A 25,415-nucleotide genomic window follows, 5' to 3' on the forward strand; every position below is an offset into this window, starting at 1 on the left:
CCTCCTTCTCTCAAATATAATAGCCACAAACATTTTGTCACATTATTACCACCACTGCTAATGGCTACACTACTCTACTTGTGATTTTTTTGTGAAAACCTGTTCGTGATTTCGAAATTTGAGGAAAGATTTTGAAACATCTCATCACCACCAACGCCACAGCGTAGAAAATGTTGTTCACAGTAGCACAATGCTGCACATACATAATACTCGTGTACATTCGAGAAGAGGGCCCTTCTACTCCACTTTATGTATGTTTTGCTGGTTGGTTGAATTGAGGGACTTTTGCAATACCTTCAAGTCAGTGACCGACGAGACTGGCTGACTGGTCACGTCAACAAACTCAAAATCCAAAGAAAAATATCCACATTCACTGCCTACTTCCCTCAACTTGTCCTTAAATTGCTCAAGTTAGTTAAGTTAAATGCATTAGTATTGAGCAACCCGAGTCATAAAATCACACAGTTCATCGACATCCATACAGACATATTTATTACGCCAAGGAACCCATGACACTGACTCTTTTGTAGGTCTTATTATACTCGATGTTACATACATGTTGCTTATTACGTACATGTTTGTTATGCTAAACTACTGGTTGGGAGGCCTTGGATGTGATGAATGAGTCATGTGGATATCCACGTATTGGTGGAAGGCCCTTTTGTAAATGAGCAATTTCTCAATTTCTCAAGCTTTAGGATTTGCTTAAATTATTTACTTTAACCACTTCGCCCCTATAACGACTATGTGGCGTATTTGACCTTTACGCCGAGTACGACCATGTGGCGTAAGTTCCCTTGGCACCGGAATACGACGATGTGTCGTATTGACCCTTGACAACGGATACGACTATGTGGCGTATTTTCCGTTCACACCGGCCTACGACTATGTGTCGTATCCGGAAAAAATTAGGTCATTGCCTCTCCAAGCAAAGCAAAGCAAGAGTTATGAGTCAACAACCCGCCCTTTAGGCGGGATAATAAATTTTCTGTTAGGAAATAACATTAGAAAGGGATGCAAAATAAATTAATAGCCAAGTGGCTATATCTAGCCAACACGCCGAGTTGTGAAAACTGTTTTTTGCACGGAAATTTCGACACCGATTTATTTCAACAACGCTTTACGATAAGATTAGAGAAATTGTTTTGCTCGCATGTAGCACAAACGGGCGTTTTGGGCGAGAAAACTAAAAGTTGGTTGAATTCCATCATTGCATGGATTTAATTATAGGCCACAAATAATCTTGCCAGTAGGGTAAACTACGTCAAAATTAATGATTACGTATCGGGTGCCGCTGAAATATCTTTTGGGCGGGAAAATTAAAAATTAAGAGATTGCAGGAATTAGTAGAATTTAATTTTCCCGCTTTAAATTGATTTCTATTCACCAGATGCGCCATATTTTCGAGCAATTTCCTCTCACGGGATAATTATTCATTGCCATTGCTGTCTATTTAAAGTCATTGTAAGGATTTTTGGTTTTCCCGCCCAAAATCGGCTCCTAAGGCGCTTTAGGCGCTATAATCAATATTTGCGAGTTTACGTACTATTATGCAAGTATTACTCCATGCTTGTCTAACTTTTCATGCAATTACAATCATTTTTAAAATTCGGCGTGTTGGCTATTTTCGGCTATAAACATTGGTGGTTCGCCACAACTCAAAAATGCAAATTATAACTCAAAATCCCTTCTTGAAAGGTTATTCACATCAATTTTCATAAAAAAGTGTCCAGAATAATTCCGGTGGGAACACCATTTTTTAATTCATGGCCCAGGAATTAACGTCATGCAGTAGATAAAAATTTCGGGCTCAAGGGAGGTAAAAATTCGCGGTTACTAGGGGTGAAAGGTATGAAAAAACTCGTCTCCTAGGGTTGAAGTGGTTAATTGCTACATCCTGGATGGGCGAAAAGAGCACGAAATTTTAATACGAAGAATGGTTGACGGTTGAAGAAAAAAATATTTTGGCAGTAAACTTTAACAAAGGAAAAAAGTGTTTTTTTTTTGCATATTTAAGATTTCGCAGAAACGACGTAAATGTTCCTTTAAGAAAAGATGCAGTAACATTGCTGTGCTACGGAATTTTTACTGTCCCTTTAAACTATAGATATGCGGATATGTTTACGGTTTGCGACCGAAAAATTAAAAACATTTCAAAGACTGTTCATGATATCTGTTGGAATGTGCCGGAATGTCATACTCACACACTCTGTCTGTACTTTTGCTGAGTTCACTTTAAATCTATAAATGACGCCAACAAAATTGTGTATTTCTCATTTAGCTGCATTATAATTACCACCATGATGTTAAAGTTGAAGTCTTAGAAGCTATTTTACATATTTTCTTCCGATAGTTGGACGTATGATTCTTCATTTTTTAACGTGTTACATGGGGACGATGCGATAGGGGATTGTTTGACCTAAATTCTTGCTCTGTTGTTGTCAGCCGTATTAGGAAGATGCATCAAAAATATATAGTCGTACATTCGTAGTGTAATGAAACTGATGGAAAAGCGACTGGCGCAATGTTTTATGTTGTGATTTGTATTGATTCTGCCTTTTGTACTGGTTTCCAAACAAAGTATTCTCGGTGATTCAGTGGGATGAGAACAGTGTATTCGATTTAAATACTGCTCGTCATCACCACGATGTAACGAAATGGGTTAAATATTCTAAATTAATATTACTTATTTGTAAAACTGTATGATTGGAAAGCGTAAACGCCAACAAAATTGTTTTGAATTTTAAAAAACATTTTCTTATTATGTATACATACTTATTGCGCAACCGTTTAGTGTTACAGCTTTCCATCCGTCAAACCTTAGATTAAGGACACCCAGGTTTCAAAAAAAAAATTCGTGGTTTAAAAAAATATGGAGTCCAAAAAATCTAAGGTCATAAATTAAAGTCCAAAACGTTTACTAGAAGAAGAAGCATAGTCAAATTGCAGCCTACACCCTAACTACGGCGAGGGACAATGCTAATTGTGTTTATTTACTCGCTGTGCTAATTTAAAAAGTGAAACGCGACCCGACGCACATGGCATTAACTGAATAAATAAATATATATACCGTGGCCCATCTTTTTTCAATGCGTAATACTTATGTGCATGCATACGTCGCGTAGCCTCTGTTCATGCCTGCTCTTAACATAAAACGATGAATTGTGCATCATTATTTAACACGAACAGTAGTGCTATAACAACACTATAGACGATCCACGTAGGGAAGCCCATTTGGTGAAGGAAGGAGTGAGAGTTTGTGTGCAAAAGTTAAGTAGGACACCAAACCAATTCGTCCAAGTGGACTTACGTAATTTTGACACTCGTCAACATCATAAGACTCCACAATTCATAGACATACTTCATACCACTTGCCAATAATGGTGATTGTACAGTTGTACGGTGGTTCCTCTACCTCTAAGAAAACAGAATGATGGACAATAATACTGCTGTCTGAGATAATAAAACCAGCTATTCTCTAGAATATGTAGATACACAGCAGAATTGGCACATTCTCCAAATTTTGTGCTGATAAAATACAAAAAGTTCTATGACGGTTAAAGTTTTGAAAACGTACGTTTGGAATTTTTAAAGAATATAGTGCGTCTCCCTTTACTTTTGGGACGCCTCATCCCTTGAATAGAGCAGGGAGGCGTGATGCCGTAGATGATGATAATAACCCATTTATTCTATATCTGTTGCTCGAGTGAATGCAGCAGCCCCACAACAACAATCACTGCAGGCAGACTTAGCGTGTCCTAATTCCACCACCATTTATTGCCATTCCTCGTCGTCGTTATTATTATTCCATCTCTTCCGCTTTCCTTTTCACTTTCGCAGTCGTAACCCATTTACAGAACGCCGCATCAAATCATCCCTTAGCTCGCACCACCACTTTTGTTACATGTCTCTCTTCTCCTGTGCTACTTATTTCGACTTTTGTGTGTATGATTCAACGTATGATTCAACTTATTTACTGCCTTGATGATGGTGGAATAGTGTGCCTTCTTTTTTATTCCACTTATTAATATCGGTACATCATTTTCTACACTTGCGATACTATGTACATGATAAATAGCCCCTGAATTGTTGAAAAAATGAAATTTTGCCAAGGTTCGGCCAATGAGCAAAATTGTCAAAATATAATTCCTCCGAAATTTGCGAAGTGAAGTTTAATAATCGAAACTGGCGTATTTATTAGCACAATCTGGGATACAATGATGATGAGATCAGAGAGGATTTCCCGACCTAGATACATTCCGCATGTGTCAAAAGAAAGGGAAACCGCATATCTATACCATTATCACATCAGATTACTGCCATCATCTATATACATCATCATATCAATTTCCATATCCATTATCATTACCTATTATTTAATATTTATCACAAAACCGGTCTCACCAACAACAACTCAGTTATCTATTTGCTAGATTTCTGTGTCAATACGTACTTCGTATGCACATATACGTTTTAACACGTCCACACACTGTCATCATACAACAATGCACACGGTCGATGTGCATAATGCATATGGTCGATTGTATGTACATAAAGCAGTATGAAGGTAGCAGAAAGAAAGGGAAAACACCCTCATTCCTTTTTTATGTAATATTTATTCCCTTTATGCTCCAAAAATTAACACGGAAATCATTATGCTGGCCTGAAGCTGATTATAACGAGTCCTGCACAGCACTGCATTACTCAATCCAGTTCAACCAACTAATGCTACATACGAATGCATTATGCCATTTTTATGGTTTGTTTTTGTCCTCATATTGTATTCCACTTTATGCAGCTGAATTGGGCGCATCTCCAATTATGCCATATTTGTGCCACTGTCAATTCGATGACCTTTCCTCACACCAAACTATTTATAAAACAATGCCTACTCATACTAATAAATATTTGTATGCATGCAATTAATTCAACGGACGTTGTAAAAAACTGGTTTAGTCTTTTGATTCACTATTTATCCTTTGCGTTGCATAAAGTTTGCGTCGTATTTGCTCTTGTGCTTCCGACTGCCAGAGGGCAATTCCGGAAAAGTCTTAAGTCAAATCTGACACGAGTGGTCTTTAATTTGATCAGGATCTCGCAAAATCAGATAAAAATGCAGAGAATCATAATATGCTTGTGATCTCAGCCTCAGATACAGTGGATGGATGTCACAAAATGCCTCACGTAGTATGAGATTTATGATACATGCGTGTATCCGGACTTGACAAAAAGCAAAAGCTTCTGAACAAAAAGGCGATAGGTCGGAGCTGAGATATTCAATATTTGTCCAGCACAAGGCGTAGAATAAAGTCCAATTTTCTTCTTGTCTCGCATGCATTGTCAATTGATCGCACTTTAGAGCAGCCCCTGCTCACAAAATACTCTCCCTCCGGCTACATTTTAGTTTGCAAATTTTTATGATTTTGGGGATCTGCAACAACACGTTGTTTGGTCTAAGGCTGAAGAGACCCGGTTTGGACTCTACATAATTCCAAGTGGTCCAGAAGAACGGAATCTGTCGAAAAAAGACTTGTCTGTCGACAAGGTAAATTTGCATGTTCATTCGTTACTCAAGTTAAGTGATGTGAGCGAGCCTGCATGATTTAATACACTTCCTATTAAAATAAGAACAAGAAGATGCAGCCCCTGGCTGTGGGTTCTATTCTATTGTAGCTCTTTATTTGCTCTAAAATCTAATAACTTGCTCCTCTTCCGTCCATCCTCTTCTACACGTATGCATCATCTCTCAGCCTCCTGTACTTTTGTTCTGCAAGGATTTCGACTTTATGAATTTGCTTTAACTGCTCCGACCATTCTTTACGAGACTCTTACGACTTGTGTATGTGTCGAGTTGAATCAAGACGCATAAGGTCCATCAAAAAATATACAAAGACTAAACTGTGAATTTACTCCAGTTTCTAAAAAAAATGATCATCTACCTGGTTGTTGGTAAGTATACCATAATATTTTATACTTATAATGGAGCATAACTAGATCCACCTTAATTTGAATATTGCACAACCATATATTTTGCATTTTGATGACTTTTTAAAACTCTGCATTCATCAAACAAGGAAATTGGCTTTCTCATCTTCATTCATTGGCAGAGTAGACCAAAATATGGACGATGGTAAGCAAAGCAGAGCACATGATGATACGAGACGAAACTTTATTTAAGTACGGCCATCTCCGTTTTAAGCAGCTATATAAATATGTAGACTGGATAAAGATGCCTTACATATTAGCAGTTTGACCATTAATACTTCTCAACAAGTTAATCTCAGTCAGTCAGTTGAATGTATTTGTACCTGCTGCTTTAGAAATGTACTAAACACAGTTTTATGACTGAGGAGCTAAGCAGAAAAATCCGATTGATTTTCCTCCTCCAAACATTTAGTGAACCATATAATTCACACCGTATAAATCAAATCTAGGTTTGTAAAGATACCACAAAATGTAATGACGTACTGAGAATTTTGTGCATAAAGTTTTATTTTTTCCCAAATTACAATTGAACCAGATTCAACTCTCATCCTGTATGTATGATCAAGTCTAAAAACCTGCGCGGAGTCTTAATTTGAGATCCCTACAAGAAACTATCCGTTTGCGGTTTATTCTCATTTGAAGATTTTATAAAAATTCAACAGCCCCATTTAGATTAACAAAACACAAAAGGCTAACAAGACCCGAGGCTGGAAATGGCCCATCTTCATATCAATTAAATACAAATAATAACCAACACAATAATGCCACTTGCTGCTCATCATCGTTCTCACCCTTCTCATTATCATATCTATTCATTAGGATTCCTCATGAAATTGCATCCGTCCACAAAACACAGCCCCAAATAGCACAAGACGATGAGATTGAAGGAATGGTCTGGATTTGAATATTCAATGTGCCCTTTCACCTTCCAAACACAATTCTAAACCACAAAACAGAAACCACTGCTGCTCCTGGAGATTTTATTCAAACGTTTATTTGAGTGAGTTATGTAAATGAAGGATGAACAAAATGAAAATGAAATTAATACGGATGGACGACATGGATAGCTGGATTCTAAAAATAAACAAGGCATTACTAGCTCCGGGGTCAAATTATACACGTTACGTATGGTTAGTTAAGCAAGGCTCATATCGACTTTGCTCGTTGGAAAATTTAATAAATGTGCGGTATTAAGTAAAATGTACGCCAAAAATAAATGGATACTTTGACCATCTTGTAATTTATTAGATATACATACTCATTATTTTATTATGCTGACTTTATTTTACATCAATATCACGCTCTTTGCCGATTTCTGATTACGTGCAATCTTGACCTTTACTTATACACAAGCGAATAATGTCTAAATATGTAGTAACTCACGAGAGCTCAAGTTTGACTAATATCTGGATACTGTCCTGTCCCACGGCTTCTATCTACTTTGTGAATATTGTACACTTGATCCGAATCGACGCTGCTCTTCACAACAAAAGAGCAATCATCGTAAACGGAAACGAGCATCAAATGGGCAGGGAGGAAAGGACTACTTATATAAATATTTCCAATGCCACCGAACATTTAGTAAAGAGGGTAGCATGGATATAGCAGTGGACTTATGGACTCATCCTTTGAAGATATCGCTCTCTGGCTTGCCCAATCCTTCCTTATCCAGCAGAAAGGGACCTGTCCATTAGCAGAATAATATATTCAAATTCCATCACAATGCGACTGGGGGACTCGAACAACTACATATTTATTATGCTGCATACTCTCATTTAGTCGCGATGTTCCCTTTGATTTCACCACCCGTAGAAAAAACTCACTAGTTGCTCATTCGCAAGTATAAGTATGCAAGGGTCACATATAGAATAATGTGTAAAAAATACCCGTGAATGGAAAACCTGTCCTGGTCATTTTTTCCCATTCAGTGGGGGGACTGCACTGCATGAGAACTCAGATGCTCACTCACTCACCTATATCAGCCAATGTTTGTTTGTTGTGAAATCCAATCTCTTGGCATAGAATTTTTCAAAAAAAGTTTCGAAAAATTCTGTTCCATTTTCAGATTTCTTTTGCCTACAGCAAAAATCTACGTTCTCACAATCAATTCCCATCAGCAATAATTCCACACGGCATTCATTGCCGTTTTTAAACTTTGTGGATTTTGGTTTGACATTTAGATTGGATTAATAACCGTAGCGAATTTCTATCTCGACATTCATAAAGTTTTTGGAGAAAAATATTCTTTTCACAACACCCAGTTTATTTATTTCAAGGCTTCTATGATGCTGAATGGTATTTAAAAGCAGAGTAAATGTTTGGTTTGCCTTCGTTGTTGTTTTGATCTGCATGATCTAAAAATGGGAACAAGTTTTCTAATATTTGTCATTTCTGATTCATGACATCATTTAATCCATTAAATTAAATATTTTATTTGTGCCGTGGGAAATTTGATACAGTTCTGGAACTCGTAGTTTTTTTTAATTCGAAAGTCATAGAACATTGTTACATTTGAACTCCTAGTAGAAAATTCTCCCAAACCTGACTAATAGCCTGTTGTAATAGATTGGAATTTAGTCTTCGGAAATAGTATTGTGTTGTCTTGTCTAAAAATGTGTCATGCATTTATGCGTATACATTGCGATTGTGATAAAAAGTACGGCTAATTTCCTTATAATTAATTAATATGATTATAATAATAAATGCCCAAAACCCATTACAGCATTTTCCGAAGAGTAAATTTGAATCTATTGTAGTGCAAGTATTAATCAGATTTGGAACAATTTGGAACAAAAAAACATTTTATTGAGGGAATAAAGCAGATTGTGGTAGACGACTTTTCCATCAACAGAATATTTTGGGAAGGAACTGGAACAAAAATCTAGATCAGTATAGCATATAATTCACCTAAATCTGAATTAATTTATGACATTTATTTTTTGGAAGGGATAGAACGCATAGCATAACCGCGTCAACTTTACCATTTACCACTTGTCCTATTATTTATTAATGTAGTATTACCAGTATGCATTGATTTGGGCTGGAAATTCCAACCTCATCTGGAACATGGATTTCCTATAGGCCTATTCCCAATTCTGGGTAATTAGCGCAGTCTAGTAATTATATTTGCTTACATAATGACACAAAAATGACATTACAATTCATAAGCACACACGAAAAACTACAAGCTCCAATTTATCTGTTTACATTAGCTTATTTGTCTCAAAATTTGCTAATTCATAATTATGTAAGGTCATGGTCCTATTTCAAAAATTTATTTTTTAATGTCGCTATTCCACGTTCTTCGGCAAATCCTTTAGTAGTGTTCACAACTCACTCTCAATATCATCCTCACAAATTATTCAAATTCAAAGATCAAGATCAATGGAAAATCAAGATTCGTACGTAGATTTCCATTGGTGTATGTATACGTCAACATATTTAGTATCATACAAATTCCACTAGTCAAAAACAACGGAGGTGTCATTGATTCATTGGACGGGGAAATTCTTCATTCATCCACAAATGACCTCAATTCCTCCCGACGTTACCGCACTATTTGCTGCAAAGCAGTATATATGAACATATACACATAAGCATACATACATTTAGTGATTCACCACTACTGACGATAGCTTTATGCGTGTGCTACCAACTGTGTACTATATTGTCATTCATGCAAACGTTCAAGAAAAGGAAAGTTAATACATATGTATAATTGTCAGCAGACTAAATACAAATTATGGTTATGCTGTCTGTGACTGCATAACCAAAAATGCTAAATGTTTTTAGTGTGTGTGCGGCATGTGCAAAATGCAATTCAAACAGTAAAAGCCATCCTGGTTAGAGAGCATATGCAGGAAATTTAGTATATGGGTCAAGTTACAAGTTTGTAATTCAACCAAATAATCAAGTGACACAACATGCGTACGTATTTAACAGGAAGGGCAGACGGAAAACAACAAACCCAGTAAAATACGAGGATGACCTAGTGCGTGGGCTAAATTTATCTGTAGTTTATGCAATGCAAACAAGTAACATTTTATTATCAATCCCTATTGTACAGAACTGCTGAAAATTTTAAAATCGTGCATTGATTGTTCTATGATTAAAAGATGCAATTGCAATGACAAAAATGCGGCTATAATTGTGGGCCACAATTGTTGACCAGCACATAAAATAAATTAATAAATTAAACTCCCGGATACAACATTAATAGCACAAGTAACACTTATCTTTATCAAGATTCCAATACGACGTAAAATATTTTATTCAAAGATGTGTTACTTGGACTTGAAAAGTGAGCAGTTGCATGATTATTAATTTGAACAGCCAATAAGTAACTTACACATGCAAGAAATTGATGCAAGAAATACTTCCAAGAATCTACACGCATTTAAGTGTGTATACTTATGTAAGTACGACTGAAGTGATAAGAACTGGACTGGCTGTAAAAAAACAAAGCTGTACTATACTTTTGCAAAAAATAACTGGTAATTTCATGCATAAATAGTTTTCTTCGCATTTCCACCGACTTCATGGCGGTGAAGGTTACAATATATTATTGAGTACATGTTAGTATAAGCGGTGTATATGCATTATAAAATGTGCTAGTTTATCATAAAACTAATCATCCAAATTATTTAGTTCCTTAAAAGTTTCAGTTATATAAACAGTGGTGAGGACAAAAAGGTTCCAATTAATTATTACTGTTTGCGCACGCCGAGTCCCAGTTGATACATACCTCACTGTCTCAAGATTCAGCATATCAAGATACAGTCAATGGAAAAAGTATTGGCAACACCCACGCAAGCTAAATAAAATTGGTTATAACTTTGGCATGCGTTATCAAATTAGCGTGAAACTTTGAACACATTTGATAAATCTAATGTAGTGTTCGATTATAATCGTGTTTCCGATTTAAACCTAGTAAACATAACGCAATCCAAATTTTGACCCTAACTAGTCAGGTACGAACCTGCAAAAAGTATTGGCAACATGTGGCTAAATTAGTTACTCGACACAATTTTCTTAACCATCTTCCACATTTCGTTACGGTAAGGTAATTAAGTGACAAAATATAACGTTAGCGACATTTTAAGTCTACAGTTGTGTTGTCTGGAGCCAAAATGGCGGCACTAAACCAGCTGTATTTGGCGCGGCGAGAAATATTCATGCCTCTTCCATAAAAATGCTTTGTTATCGAAAAATCAAAGAGAAAACATACTTTTCCATATTCACTATTGAAAACGTAGCAAAGAAATATAAAATGACGATCTCAGTTTCTACTTTTCGACGATGCGGAGGAAAAAGGTCACCTACGCCCAAAATCTACTGATGAATCAAGCAACAAATCACTCGAGATCGGAAGATTTTAGCCCCCAAATCCATGTTGAATTGCAGTACTAACTGTGGGCAAACATATCATTCAATTTGGTGTTCACTAAAAAATTATGCCTTGGGGTTTCAGGCTCCAGTAGCCCGACCGACGAGAGAGTCCCCAAAGCGAACCACCTCAATAAATTGGGATGGGCTAAATATAAGCCTCAATTGACTTCCAATGAATGAAATAAAATCTACTGGTACGACATAGGCATATTTTACTTATTCGGAGCTCATTAATTGGTTCAAGTCTGGCGGATGCCATAAAAGGCTCAGAAATACGAAAACGTTCGTATGGCAGTTTAACACATAGGAGGATCGATTATGGTTTGGGGTTAAATGACTAGGTGGCGGCGTATTTACCTGGTCATTATCGATAAAATCATGACCAGGGAGGTCTAATTAATCATTCCAAACGATAATTTGAAATTATTTGATAAAAACCTGATCTGGGGAGGAATTTTATATTCCAAAAATGCAGTGACCCAAAACAGCTACCCCAATTAAGGATGCAAGTTTTTGGAGACCGAAAAGGTTAAGCTTCTTTCGTTGGCTGCACAGTCTCCTGATGTCATTCTGATTATTTGGGCTGCGAAAAGAGAGACCGGTGGGAAACCACTCGATGAAAAACGAGCTTGTCAAAAGTTCGAAACAAGTGTGGCCAACCATATAAAAAACGTTATAAAGAACCTTGTCGAATCAATTCAACGGCCTATTTATGCTCTTATTGCGTCGAGGGGAGGTGCCGCGTAACATTAGAAGCAGTGTGACGTAATAAAATTGGCGATTCTTTGATTTATGATTTTATAAGTTATAGGGTGCCAATACTTTTTGCAGGTTAATTTTACATATTTTCCAACAAATTATTTGAAAACTGTGTTTATCCAATTTTAATCAATAAAACATGATTATAATCGAAAACTACATTAGATTTGCTAATTGCGTACAAATTTTCATGCTAATTTGATAATGCATGCCAAAGTTATAGCCAATTTTATTTAGCTTGTGTGGGTGTTGCCAATACTTGTTCCATTGACTGTACGTACAAACGCTCTCACACAGTCAGTCGTAGTTTACTTTTTATTATCACTTTCTTGAAAAAAAAGAAAAGACGGAGGTCACATTAATATAAATTCATTTCCCATCGTGTTTGACGCAAGTAGATCAACTATTCTTCCAGCAGGCACCAACAATCTTTTCACATAATCACAACTATTATAACATCCGATCACAGCAGGAGAATCGGGTTTTCCAAGAATTTAAACGACGAGAATGGGCACTGACATAGGCCAACTGATTGATAAGTTTTTGATTAGCTCGATAACTTCTAATCCATGCAAATAAATACATGTGGTTCATTTCATCAAGTATCACCTTAGAACAAAAAACTAGCAAGTTAAGACTTTAATAATTAATGAGCAGGTGGTGATATGCAGGCTCGTTGCCGATGTACTTGTATGATTTTCATATGAACATAATATATTATCAGCATTCAGTTCTCATGATGAACTTGTGTATTTATTTATGTATATTACGCACTGGAGTTAGTGCTTGGTCTATCTACGTGTATGCATGATCATTGATTCCTTGGGTAGTGTGGTAGTGTGCCATTATATTATTGGGTGCAAGAAATAATGGTACGTGATTTCCAGTTGCACAACATCGTTTTTTTAAATGCATTTGACAGTGTAGATTAATTTAAAAAGCTTTCAAGAATGAATTCTCTAAACTTTGTAATTTGTGTGGTGGGGCTGGCCCACTCGACCCCATTTCCTCCAAAGAACGTTTCCACGTCCATCCCATCCACCCGCATGTTGGGGTAAGCGGCTGTTCGGAAGACGATATTATTGTACCTGCAATATGTCCACGCATCATGTAATACTGTTGACTTTTAGGACGACCAATTCAATCCGCATGTATGTACATATGGCATACCTGATGACTTCAACTCCATTGACCTTAATTGCCAAGACGCCATTCCTCACTCCGGGTGTATTTAGACTGACCGTTTCCTCAATGTCCGTCCACGCATCTCGTCGAAAGGTGAAAGATCCGGTGTTGAGGGACCAGCCGTAAGTTGGGCTGCAGTAATTGTTGGGCATTTGGCAGATTGCAGGGTCTTGAGCCTCCCTGTTGGCGTAGAGATACAGCTCCCCCAAACCGTTTTCTCTCCACATCATCCTAGTCGAGAAGCAATCGACGGCAGGATCACCCCCAGAACACGATGTCTTTCCCCCGTAAAGTCCAGGCAGCTTTCCTGTCGATTATATAGATTTGTGTGGTAATTTTCATTCCTCGTTGACATTGCCCCATGCAGAATAAAGTGAGCACTCCATATGCACGTATTTACCTCCTCTGACAAAGTTGAAGTCTGGTGGAAAGTAGACGCCATACTTGAAGACGGCCGTGTTGGAGTTCACGGGGTGTCTGCTCCAGATTCCGAATCCACCCACAATAGGACCGGAAGGGACGTAAGAGCCGGCCGGATAGCGGACCTCGATACCGCCCCCACTTGCCCACAAGATGACATTATGGTTCCCATAGCTGATGGAGGCTCCTCCAAACGCAGCGCTTAGCGTCGGCTGACTGAAATCTGCCTTAAGGTACCAGAAAATTTTTTAAATTACGTAAACCGTCGAAATCGAGGGGACAAACCCAACCCGTTTCTAAGCAAAATTCTTCTTCTGTTACCTTAAACACCAGTGCTTTCGTGCTGGAATTGTGGACCACGGAAAATTCCTCAGCTGGGAGCTTAAATGCAAAAATGTCGCACAAAAGCGCAGAGAACACCAATGCAAAAATAACTTTCATCTTAATTATCCTTTTGTGAGTGTACTAATTTTGCTGTGGATTAAAAAATTGGGTTGTGATCGTTCTAGGCAAATTTCATCCCCGTTTTATATTTTATACCTGAGGTGATAAGAAATTCAAGATGGCATTTTAATTGGACTGTCAGATAATTTTATCATGTTGTTATAAAACACGCTGATACTTCATAGTATTGTTCGTATAATATGTAACAGTAACTGAAGTTTCTCATCAAAATATATATCATACATAGTTCGTTGACAAATATCTAAACATGTTCGTATTTATATTCGTTTATGAAGGAGAGAGTGACCCCACATAATTTAATTTGCATACATAAATACGTCTTTGTTCATCATGTCGCGCACTTGAGGGGCACAGCACACTCCTCCCTTGCATGATATGGCGATGACCATATGATGATGACGACACCTCTGGAAATACATCATCTCCATATCATTTCACGCAGAACAAACAAATGAGTCAATTATTTATTGTTACAACGCCATCAAACAAAATAATCAATTAATTTCTCCAAGATTTGCACACGAGACGATTGCAAACGTCCAATCCATGTACATACGTGTGCATAATATGAGGAGCTTAATATCGGTATCCGTACAACAACATTTTGTAAACGGTTCACGTACATTCACACTTGTGTGTAATGGTTGTTGTAAAATAATTGTAAGCGTACAAAAAATAAAATATATGTATCCAGCCACCAGAATGAGGCAGAAAGTACCTTTTTTTGCCATCTCTATATTTTCATTGGAGTATTTTCTTGTAAGATAAAAATTGATTTGTTATACAATGAACATGTTACAGAATAATATCAATTATTTTGCAGAACAGGAACAAAAAGTGCATGCGATACGGCAATTAATCATCCAATCCACGAATCAGAATAATGTACTTTTCTGGTCGCGAATATGTACATTCTTCTTGATTGTCTGGAATGTCTGGAACAATGACGTAAAAATTGTCGATCTCTCATAATATTAATAAGTACGTTTATATTTATTCAAGTTAATATGCTACATCTGCATGCCAAAAACATACGATATATCAAAGGTTTATAAGCAAATTCATAGGATGCCAGAGCGTAGGGCATACATACATAATGTACATGTACGGAATATATAATAATATTTTGCATTTCGTGGATTCACAATCCTCGTCGCTGACCCATGCCATCGTTCTTTGAGAAGGATGGAACCTGTCATCATTATCAATACAACTTCGATTCGAGATAAGAAAAGTCTTCTACTTTGTGTCCTTTTCATGAAATTAGCTTGTGCCGTGAAACTATTTTGAATTTCGCTGAGCCGACCAATGAGAAATTGTCCCAAAATAATGTACACTAAAGTCTTGCACCTCATATACGTAATGTACTTTGGGCTTATATAACATCGTTTTGTATTGCATAGCATGAGTTGAAGTGAACGTGGGAATGGACACGTGGAATAATTGATTGATATCACTTATCATCAGCACATGGAAGCAATCAGCACTTTCTTTCCTTCCTCCGGAAGTGGATCTGCACCTTCCATCTTCAAATAATACTCCAATTCCCATGTACTCCGACTCTGATTGTGGTCGAGCTCGAGAGTGATGATCTCCTGCACTTTTGACAATAAAAGTCTCCTTAATCAAAAAATATTTCAAGATGCGTAAGAGAAAAAATCGATTCTTATGGCATGGGAAATTTTATATTTTAGGGAATTGGAAATACTTCTTTATACTGGTTTCACATTTGTGATTTTGCCACATTGCATCATAAATGTTCCTCCCATACTTGCTGAAGTAAATCATAGTTTGATAACTACCAATAAAAATAGCTTCTTTGCAATCCATACTAACAAAGTTATGGTATCGTTAACTACTGAACGACATCTTACTGATAAGTAGTTTCACATATGCCCTAAACTTGATAAGACACTTTGCTCCAAAGTTTCGTGTTGTATACCTGAATCGTGAACTAATAAATAAATGTTACTTATTATGTACAACTTGATCCATTTTAGGCATGACCATTTCAACATTTTCCACATGGCTTAATTTACTTCTCAAACTGGGGATTATGCATACGCTAGAAGTTTTCAGTTGTATTTGTTTCATATCTCTTTTAAAATCCTACAGTTGAGTTGTTAGATATAAAATCGAGAATATCTAAATACATACGCCGAGTAAACAGTAAGCATTCAAATTGACAAATGAATTGAAATTTCAGTGGCAACCAAGCGATTACCCACTCCTACCTGTCATCAATATCCGAGGGGGGCGGTCCTTGTTCTCTGTATTTATCAAAGTGATGAATTAATCAGGATGTGAGCCGATCCATGAAGGTTGTCGTCAAAGTGGATTGTGAATTGCGAAGAACGAGGGTGAAACTCAGAAAGCCGTACTTTAGTCGACCAGAACCGTGAGGCAGAATGAGACAACCCATTTCTGCATGAAAGTGTATAGGCATGTAAGATATTTATGTACAATGTATGCAATTCAGGCTGACTGTATGTGGATAAGAGCATTACACATGACTATAAATTTAGCCAAATCAGAATCAGTGAAAATAATACGTAATCGGTAATACATTTTACATACTATGTAAATTTCGTTCCATCCGAATTTTACTTTGATGAAAAGATCGGCATATGTGTGTACTTTTGAAAATATGTACACGACGATAAAAATGGTGTGGGTATGGATATGAGAAATGTGTCACTGTTGTGGATGAACCCTGTCCAGAAAGAAGTACAGCGGCATGTGGGGCGACCACCACCGAAATAATTACCAGTTTCCACTCTTGTTTTATCTTAAAGCTCATGTACACGTAGCCGTACCTTGCTTGGTGGCAGAAGGGGGTCCGTTCTGAAGTTGTTGTCTCTCCTTTGCACACTTTATTAATCATAGCATTCAATTTGATGCATTTATTATCCACAGAGCAGTGGTGTGGTAGTTTAGTTGGCAGTGGTGAAAATACACATAACCGAAAACTATTAAGTGAACAAACGAACGGAAACAAATAAAGCTTTGAGAAAGTGAGAGAGATGACAGTCGAACCGCCCCATCGGGTCACGCCAACATAACTCTGAATTTATCTCAATCCATTGATCTAAACCACACACAGACCATGTATTTATTTAGATGTACATGTGTGGCGAAGGCCGAAAACAATCAACAAAGCACTGGCCAACTCTTTTGGAAATAGTTTCTCCTTCTTCTTATATAGTTCATCAGAGAACAAAGTTAGGCTTTACTTTTTTGAAATTATGAGCACGGAATGGCGGAACGGACGGAGGTAATGCCCATAATGAAAACAACAACCAACGCGGGACATAAACCCATTTACTTGGCTCGAGTACATAATTGGTGACACAAAAATGAATAGAAATACATGAAATCCAACTATGAAGATGATTGTATGCAAATTAACATCACCAATCTGATTTAAGCATTGGGACTTCAAAACATAGTGGAGAAGAATCCGTTTAATATTTTTAAGGATTGAATGATTGACATCGTCATCATATATAATTGCGCAACTTGAATACATTAATCCTGTAGACATAGTATCAAACTGTAGGTAGATTAGATTTGTGTACGGGATCACAATTTCCAGGATTTTGGATTTTCATGTTTTTGATCTTATTTCTAATGAACTAGAATTTCGCAATTGCTAGTAACACAATGGATATATATGCATCTCACCAACCACCAATTAACCTTCTCCAGCAGTCCATATCAGAAGGGGGAGAAACCACATGAAAACGATTAAATAAAATACAGTTTCAATTAACCAATTTCTGACTCCACTTGAGCGAGCCAGTTACCAATCCAATCAGCAAAACAAAGCCAAAGGAAAATAATGCAACTTCTGCGGTAAAACAGGTAAAATATCAAATCAATCTCATTTTATTTGAACGAGTGTACAAAAGCTACATATACAAAGCCACCACAAACTGAGAGGCTTCAATTCAATATATGAAAGTAGTTTATTAATCCACCCCTTGTACCAAAACTCGGAAATCCGAGGTTGAGATGATTATTTGTTCGTGCTACACGGCGTGGCAAAGGGATAAAAGAATATTCCATAAATGTAGAAACAATTGACAATTGGAACGAAATTGGGATTTAATTAAAATATTTATTTTACATACACGTGTTTCGTCATCATGTCGGAAGGTTAATAAAATAATGAGTAAATTTATTACCTCATTCACTTTACTTCACGAAAAATTATGTGTCAGATAAAATGGAATGATAGAAATTTTTGTATGAGGAGGTGACTGGAATCAGTCTGGAAAAGTGTAGTGAAGAAGTGGCAGCTGCAACAGATAAACAAAAAATTAGAGTTTGTCTCAGATAACGGTGTGATCATGTTATGGGTATGATGGTCAACAGTCCAGCACCAAAGGTACCTCCCCACCTGCCCACTCAGATAGAAGTCTTCCATAGTTTGCGCATAACTCTGATACGGAAACCAAGTATGAAGACTCTTTAATCAAACACCTAGAGCGCAATCATCGACCAACTCACTGCGCTCACCAAGGATCGAACCCGGAACATGCCCAAACCAATTGAGGTCGGCTTCTTGTCCACCAGGCCACCAAGGCAGCTACAAACTGAGCAGGACATTTCCTACTCTTTATCTCTCTCGGATCCTCAATCAAACTATGTTGTATCCATATCATTTATATAGTAGAATTTGAACTTTGCTTACTTTTACTGGGATTTACACTTCCGCAGAATAGGACGATATGGAAAATCTAACTCCATTTCCTGTTTCCACTCTGTATCATGCCGAAAGCATAGCGTGTAGAATACCCTTTGATTTGATTCCAACAGTTGAAAAATTGGAAACAAGGAGAAATCTCTACATACAATATATTAATTGTTAGTGAATTAACTATTCATTCAACTCTCCTGATTTATTTATATTATCCTCACTCTAGTATACTCGTTTTTGAGACTACTCCAAGTTTCCTAAATTGGATATAATTTCCTGGCCTTAAAGACTGGGAAACGTGTTCCCTTTTCTCACTCTCGAACTCAGAAAGTTGTAAAACAGAAAATAAGTGATCAGAGTCGCAAACTAATAAATTATTTTTGCTTAATATCAATGAAGTTGGAGTTAAAGCTGGGTATGATAGTCGGTAAATTATAGCATTGAGGTCGATGGAAGGTTGCATGAGGCTCGTCTGCTTAAAGATCGTATTGGGATTTTTCAGGTGAAATGGGATGACACGAGACAGTAGAGATTGGAGATCACCTATCATCAACCAAGTCAAAAATTATTAGAATATTGCGTGGAATTAAAAACAAAAATAAGTCAAATTTATATAAAAAAAAACTTGCAATCTGCAGTTGCTTTGATGTAACTTGACTTGAACGGGACTGGAAGCGATTCTACTAGCTCTCTTAACATGTCTTCTGATACTCCAAAATTGTTATCAGTGCGGATAGGAAACCTGTGGAAATCTGTACATATCATTACGGGCATTGGAATTCCAGGAATGTCGACTTCTTCCCTGAAAATGAACCACAAATTGTACACTAATTTATTTCTTCATTTGCATGTACATGGTTGGAATTATTGCTATTTACATTATGAATTAATAATACGAGGATGTAACGGATGTTATAAATAAATCATACGAACTTGTATTTGCTTACCATGGTTGATACAACTTGAGTACAGCGCCCACTGACACATCGGGTAAATAAAAAGGTCGAAACATAACGCAACGATCTTCACCACGTTCTACAAGGCGACAAATTGCCCAAATGAGCTTGTTCTCTCTCCCACATACATGCCTAATAACAAGTGTGATGGATTGATTTTCGTCATATTTGTTGAGATAGTACTCTTGTGGAAATTTTCGGACGGAGTTATCATATTTTGTGATGATGGCTTTTAGTTCTTCTCCCAAGCGTCGTCTACAAGAATTACAATTTAACATAGGTAATGTTTTTTAATCGAAATCTTTATCGCTGATAATCAGAAATATATACTTTTCTTTTTTTCTCCCTGCACCGATAGTCAATTGATTAGAAGATTCTTCAGTATTTTGATTTAGATCCAACTCGCTTATAATTTTTTCGGGCGAATCGAACTCCTCAATTTCATAATCGTCTGTGGGGGATGATCTTACAGGTGATGGTGATCTTACAGAGAATGATTTTGCACAGGATGGTTTATGGGGTACTTGACGTACAACAATAGGAAATAAGGTGACAAAATCTTTGCGCTTTGATTCAAAAAATTTGTTCCATGACTGAAATGAATAAATCAATTACTATTAGTGTAAAATAATGACTATATGAAATTAAACATTCTTAAATAAAATACTAAGTAGCTTTTAGCCAATGTAATGGTAACAAATCAGTGACTACCGTGTTTTCCGAATACTTTCTCTTTTTAGCTTTAGGTTCTGCTGTGTCCTCGAACGACGAGTCACAGTCTTCGCTGTCAACAGTGACACTGACACCACCTTGGAGACTTTGACCCAGGGCCGACCGCTTCATTCCACACTATTTTCTGGTCTTCCTTAATTGATCATAGGTCTAAAGTCCGTTAGGAGGAGAAAATTGCACGTCAATCTGTTAAGTTAATGTTTGGTAAATGCATATGCACATGACAATTAATTTTGGTATTAATTACTAATTAGATTTTCGATTAGGTCAATTACCTAACGATTAAGTCCACCATGCATCATTTGTACAATATATTGTACCATATTTATCGACGCATCTGTAAAACAAAGAAATGCAAAGGTAATACAATTGTATAACTCATGCAATTAAATCAATACAATAAACTGTAGCAATAATTAAGTATACAGAATCTGTATTACAGATAAAAGTGATAAAGTATTGAGTTCTTGATAAAGAACAAAGATTGAAGAATATTTACTAAAAAGGGCAATTGTCCTTTTGCTTTATCGGTTCACTACTCACCTAGATCTTACAAACAATCGATGATTAACTTCTTGATGACCAGAGATCCGTGATTAATTAATCGTGATTAACGGATTAAGGATTGGGATTAAGGATTAATAATCCTTAATGCTTAATCCCAACAAAAAAATGTGTGAAATCAATCCTTAATCCTTAATCCCGACGAAATATTTTTGCTCCATTAATCCTTAATGCTTAATCCCGACGAAGCATGCCCAAATTATTAATCCTTAATCGTGATTAGGATTAATTCTCACGAGAGATTAATACTGCGAATGAGCAAGGTAACAGTTATTCTCAACCATGTGATATTTTTCCATTCTTTCTACTTTCCTCTCCTGAAATTATCTAGCATGCATTATATTTTTTAACTTTATATTGTTGCTTCCATAAAAGTACTGATTCAATCGTTAATCATGGCGAACAGGAATCTAACTGAACTGAAAGGTTTGCCATTCGTTTTGACCGGCACATTTTTTGATGTCGAAGAACTTGACAAGTCTTGTGGCTCTGTAAAGGCCAGGGGCATAGCTTGTGCACCAAAACTTGCCGTAATTGGCGAGGATATTATTCCAACATTGATTTTTATTACGTACTTAACGCAATACTACTATATATTGCACGTTTTGTAAGTATTTGAGATTTGACACATTAATATCGCTGTGTCGATAATTCTGTGCAGGAAAATAAAAATTATATTAATCCTTAATCATGAATTAATCAGGATTAATTAATCCTTAATCCTTAATCCCGAATTCAAAAGCATTGTGAATTAATCCTTAATCCTTAATCCCAGCAAATTGAATTATTTAATTAATCCTGGACTAATCTAATCCCGGAATAACATTAATCCTTAATCCTTAATCCCACAAAAAAATTCATTAATCACGGATCTCTGTTGATGACACTTTAAAACATTTATTTGCCATCTGATTTCTGAGTGAGGACGCCGAAAGGAAGGAAGCTTTGTTGTTGGTTCATCAATCAGCTGCTGAGGGCGGCTGAATGAGGAATCAGCCGGTGTCTATTCTATTCCAGCGCCTCAATCATAGCATAGCACGATCCTGTAGTATTTTTGTGACCGTGTGACTGACGTGATACTGTCATTAATCATAATTAATAAATAATGTAAGTTCTTGGTTTCAAACTTATTTTTCACAATCACTAATTGTATACACATCCATTCCATCAGTTAACGGCAGGCAGCAGGTGCTGTCAAGATAAAACTTATCATGAGCAATTGAACCAGCCTGAATTCTCATCTCTATCTTCAAACTCTCAGCCGCTCTTCCCTCTTCAATGTGCATCTGAATTAACCACGGACTACCAATTTTTGGACGTCTGCAGGTGTCCGCCGACTACCCACCCCAAGTGCCAAGCTCCTGGTGGTACAATTTAGTTAATACTATTCAAAAGTCGTTTTGATTATTTATTTTATTTTAGATTACCAAATACTTGACTTAAGAATTAATACAGAGGCTCTGTGACAGAGTTGAAGAAATATTGAAAGTGTAAAAATAATGGCACAATCTAAGACTGACGCGAGTCGTCACTCGAAAGGAAAAGTTGACAACGAATGCTCATCGTGGACGGAGTATATGCTTATCCATTACAGATGGGTCATTGTGATTTTGTTTCTCCTCCCTATGAGTGCAATCTATGACTTGATCTATTGGATAAGGGCATGGGTCATCTTCAAGTTTGCTTCCGCTCCGGATAGACATTTGGAGAAGATTGGGCATGTTCAAAAGCAGGTTGCTCACTAGATCTGATTTTTGTGATTTCACTATTTGTGATATGAATGTCTAACATATCACAATTTTTATGTAGGTGAAACAATGGAACTTGGATGGTAGACCTAATAGGCTATGGTAATAATTATAATTTAGTTATATTAATTTATAACCAGCGTACAAATGTTAGCCCATCCACACACACTTCGGATAGGGCTCGTCCGATTCCATATAAATTTCTCACCAAACGAAAACCTATATGAACCAGCATGGTTTAAATAAGAGAGAGAAAAGCAGTATTTGCAACTATGCACACATTTTTTAAATGTTATACATTGTTATTATGTCTTTCATAGTACTGCTAGGCCAGGGTGGCAAACAATTTCATTTCGTCAACCAATATACAAATCCAAATTGACAAAGATTGAAGTAAATCTAGTTGACGTGTTGAAAATCGACGTGGAGAGACAGGAAGTTACTGTCGAGCCGATGGTAACCATGGGTCAACTGACTGCTACACTCATTCCCCTGGGTTGGACCATTCCTGTATTACCGGAATTGGATGATTTGACTGTTGGTAAGTTAAACCTAGCAAATAGGTTACGTGTTGTACATGGTTCAAATGAGACTATTACACTTTAAAATACTCCATGCCTCATGACATTATAGGCGGACTTGTTATGGGGACAGGGATTGAAACATCATCTCATAAATATGGACTATTTCAGCACATATGCAGAGAGTTTGAAATTGTTAGTGCGGATGGAGAAATATTGATTTGTAATAAGGTTGGCCTTCTAAAAAAATTCACCTGAATAAGAAATGCACATGCTGTACAATTTAAGCTAATTTATTCTCAGGAGCAAAATATAGACTTATTTAATTGCATTCCTTGGTCTTATGGCACACTTGGATTTCTAACTTCCGTGAAACTTCAGATTATTCCTGCACTTAGGTAATTTATAACAAAGGAATAATTTATTACCATTAATACGATGAATATGATGAGGACGACTACGTATATAATGAATGCATGCATGATAATTTATAGCATTTAAAAATATTGTTATAATTAACCTATTTCAGATTCGTGAAATTAGAATATTTCCCAGTGAAATCTCTTGAAGAAATAAATGCTACACTTCGTGAGAAAACATTTCTTCCAGAAGGAAACGAATATGTCGAAGGATTAATGTTTACAAAGGACACGGGTGTCGTGATGGTTGGTAATATGATAAATTCTGCAGAACCTGGAAAGGTACCTACTTTTGGAAATAGAACATTTTTTATATATCCATTACTTTACATACTTAAAAAGAACACAATGCATCTTACTAGGTAAATGAAATCGGACGCTGGTTCAAACCCTGGTTTTTTAAGCACGTGGAAGGTTGTTTGTCCAACGGACCAGGACAAGTAGAGTATATTCCCATAAGAGATTACTTTCATCGGCATTCTCGCAGCATTTTCTGGTCTCGAAAATAATTAATATATCAAAATATATATTTAGATAACAAATGTAATGTATTAATTTTAGGGAGATTCGTGAAATAATTCCATTTGGAAATCATCCTGTGTTTCGATACCTCCTAGGCTGGCTAGTTCCTCCCAAAGTTAGTCTCCTTAAGCTCACCCAACCCGAAGCTGTAAAAAAGTTGTACGAACAGAATCACATGATACAGGTTTTTTGTCAGTTGTTCATAAAATTCATGTCATTAAGGCATTTGTTTATAATACTTTCATTGATTCAGGACATGCTGGTGCCTATGAATAAGTTTAAAGAAGCTATTGAAGTATTTGATACGGAAACTGGGGTACTGATATATTGCCAATCTGTTAATTGATTACAAAGCTTGTATCAATTACACATTTGTTTTCAGATATATCCTTTATGGTTGTGCCCCTTCAAACTCGAAAACAAAGAAGGTCTCATAAATTCTTCAAAGACTGTCGACCCTACTCTCATGTATATCGATATTGGTGCATATGGCGTTCCTAATTCTCCTAATTTTCATCCAAGGGAAACGACCCGAAAAATTGAGTCATTTGTTCGCCAATGCCAAGGGTAATTATAATTAACATAAATTTCAATATCGTCATGAGACGGAGTTGAGAATAAGCTGGGCGTAAACCTCTGAAATTTGGAGGTTTACACATTTGGAGTCCAAACGTATATTACTCTGTGGTGTTTTTACAAATTAGAGAGTATTATTGATACAAAACTTTTACGTTGTAACCAAATTGTATAATTATTTCATACTTTTTCCTACTTTCAGATTTCAAATGTTGTACGCAGATACATATGCTACTAAGCAGGAATTTCGGCAAATGTTTGATCATTCTTTATACGATCGAGTGAGAAGCAAGACCAAATCAGCGGAAGCATTCCCAGAAGTTTATGATAAAGTTTCTCTATCTGCAAGAGCTTAATTAATGTAAGTTCTCTACATGTTCTCGAATAAATTTTATTTGGGATGGCAAGAAATATTCCAATTGATATGATTGAAATAAATGATTTTTTGAAGACACACAGAGGAATCATTTTCG

The 25,415-nt window shown here is 36.6% G+C and overlaps 3 protein-coding genes across 6 annotated transcripts; 1 reads left to right on the forward strand and 2 right to left on the reverse strand.

Annotated features, from left to right (window-relative positions):
- Window positions 1-13,012: 13,012 nt before the first annotated feature.
- LOC110862083 lies at window positions 13,013-14,256 on the reverse strand. The gene is made up of 4 exons (XM_022111241.2): window positions 14,059-14,256; window positions 13,718-13,964; window positions 13,303-13,624; window positions 13,013-13,220 (listed from the first exon to the last, which is right to left on the reverse strand). Exons 1-4 carry the CDS (start codon window positions 14,176-14,178, stop codon window positions 13,061-13,063), a joined length of 849 nt encoding a protein of 282 aa, XP_021966933.1. The 5' UTR covers window positions 14,179-14,256; the 3' UTR covers window positions 13,013-13,060.
- A 3,818-nt stretch (window positions 14,257-18,074) lies between these two features.
- Window positions 18,075-22,177, reverse strand: LOC110854872. Of its 3 annotated transcripts, XM_035856890.1 has the most exons (10): window positions 22,052-22,177; window positions 21,136-21,141; window positions 20,868-20,929; window positions 20,572-20,778; window positions 20,191-20,453; window positions 19,852-20,115; window positions 19,534-19,706; window positions 19,126-19,447; window positions 18,899-19,051; window positions 18,075-18,503 (listed from the first exon to the last, which is right to left on the reverse strand). In XM_035856890.1, exons 4-9 carry the CDS (start codon window positions 20,701-20,703, stop codon window positions 18,901-18,903), a joined length of 1,305 nt encoding a protein of 434 aa, XP_035712783.1. In that variant the 5' UTR covers window positions 20,704-20,778; window positions 20,868-20,929; window positions 21,136-21,141; window positions 22,052-22,177; the 3' UTR covers window positions 18,075-18,503; window positions 18,899-18,900. The 3 variants fall into 3 exon arrangements, with proteins under 3 accessions (XP_035712783.1, XP_035712787.1, XP_035712776.1); XM_035856894.1 differs by lacking the exon at window positions 22,052-22,177 and having other exon boundaries at window positions 20,572-20,742; window positions 21,136-22,014; XM_035856883.1 differs by lacking the exon at window positions 22,052-22,177 and having other exon boundaries at window positions 21,136-22,013.
- On the forward strand, window positions 22,132-25,400 carry LOC110854895 (delta(24)-sterol reductase). 2 transcript variants are annotated; one of them, XM_022103328.2, is made up of 13 exons: window positions 22,132-22,263; window positions 22,328-22,520; window positions 22,579-22,889; window positions 22,966-23,006; window positions 23,225-23,445; window positions 23,538-23,656; window positions 23,729-23,823; window positions 23,955-24,126; window positions 24,207-24,340; window positions 24,406-24,550; window positions 24,620-24,682; window positions 24,749-24,933; window positions 25,145-25,400. In XM_022103328.2, exons 3-13 carry the CDS (start codon window positions 22,656-22,658, stop codon window positions 25,296-25,298), a joined length of 1,563 nt encoding a protein of 520 aa, XP_021959020.1. In that variant the 5' UTR covers window positions 22,132-22,263; window positions 22,328-22,520; window positions 22,579-22,655; the 3' UTR covers window positions 25,299-25,400. The 2 variants fall into 2 exon arrangements, with proteins under 2 accessions (XP_021959020.1, XP_021959027.1); XM_022103335.2 differs by having other exon boundaries at window positions 22,328-22,482.
- The last annotated feature ends 15 nt before the right edge of the window (window positions 25,401-25,415 follow it).

Source organism: Folsomia candida, unplaced genomic scaffold (assembly GCF_002217175.1).
Source record: "Folsomia candida strain VU population unplaced genomic scaffold, ASM221717v1 Fcan01_Sc001, whole genome shotgun sequence".
Taxonomy (NCBI): domain Eukaryota; kingdom Metazoa; phylum Arthropoda; class Collembola; order Entomobryomorpha; family Isotomidae; genus Folsomia; species Folsomia candida.

Excerpts from the sequence above, each read along its gene's own strand:
- LOC110862083 (XM_022111241.2), bottom strand. The coding sequence starts at position 14,178 with ATGAAAGTTATTTTTGCATTGGTGTTCTCTGCGCTTTTGTGCGACATT. Across the intron at positions 13,965-14,058 it reads CGAAAGCACTGGTGTTTAAG|GCAGATTTCAGTCAGCCGAC; the intron begins GTAACAGAAGAA and ends TGGTACCTTAAG. Across the intron at positions 13,221-13,302 it reads AATGGAGTTGAAGTCATCAG|GTACAATAATATCGTCTTCC; the intron begins GTATGCCATATG and ends GACATATTGCAG.
- LOC110854872 (XM_035856890.1), bottom strand. The coding sequence starts at position 20,703 with ATGAAGCGGTCGGCCCTGGGTCAAAGTCTCCAAGGTGGTGTCAGTGTC. Across the intron at positions 20,116-20,190 it reads GCAGGGAGAAAAAAAGAAAA|ACGACGCTTGGGAGAAGAAC; the intron begins GTATATATTTCT and ends TAATTCTTGTAG. Across the intron at positions 19,448-19,533 it reads CATCAAAGCAACTGCAGATT|GTGATCTCCAATCTCTACTG; the intron begins GCAAGTTTTTTT and ends GGTTGATGATAG.
- LOC110854895 (XM_022103328.2), top strand. The coding sequence starts at position 22,656 with ATGGCACAATCTAAGACTGACGCGAGTCGTCACTCGAAAGGAAAAGTT. Across the intron at positions 22,890-22,965 it reads TTGGGCATGTTCAAAAGCAG|GTGAAACAATGGAACTTGGA; the intron begins GTTGCTCACTAG and ends ATTTTTATGTAG. Across the intron at positions 24,551-24,619 it reads AACAGAATCACATGATACAG|GACATGCTGGTGCCTATGAA; the intron begins GTTTTTTGTCAG and ends TCATTGATTCAG.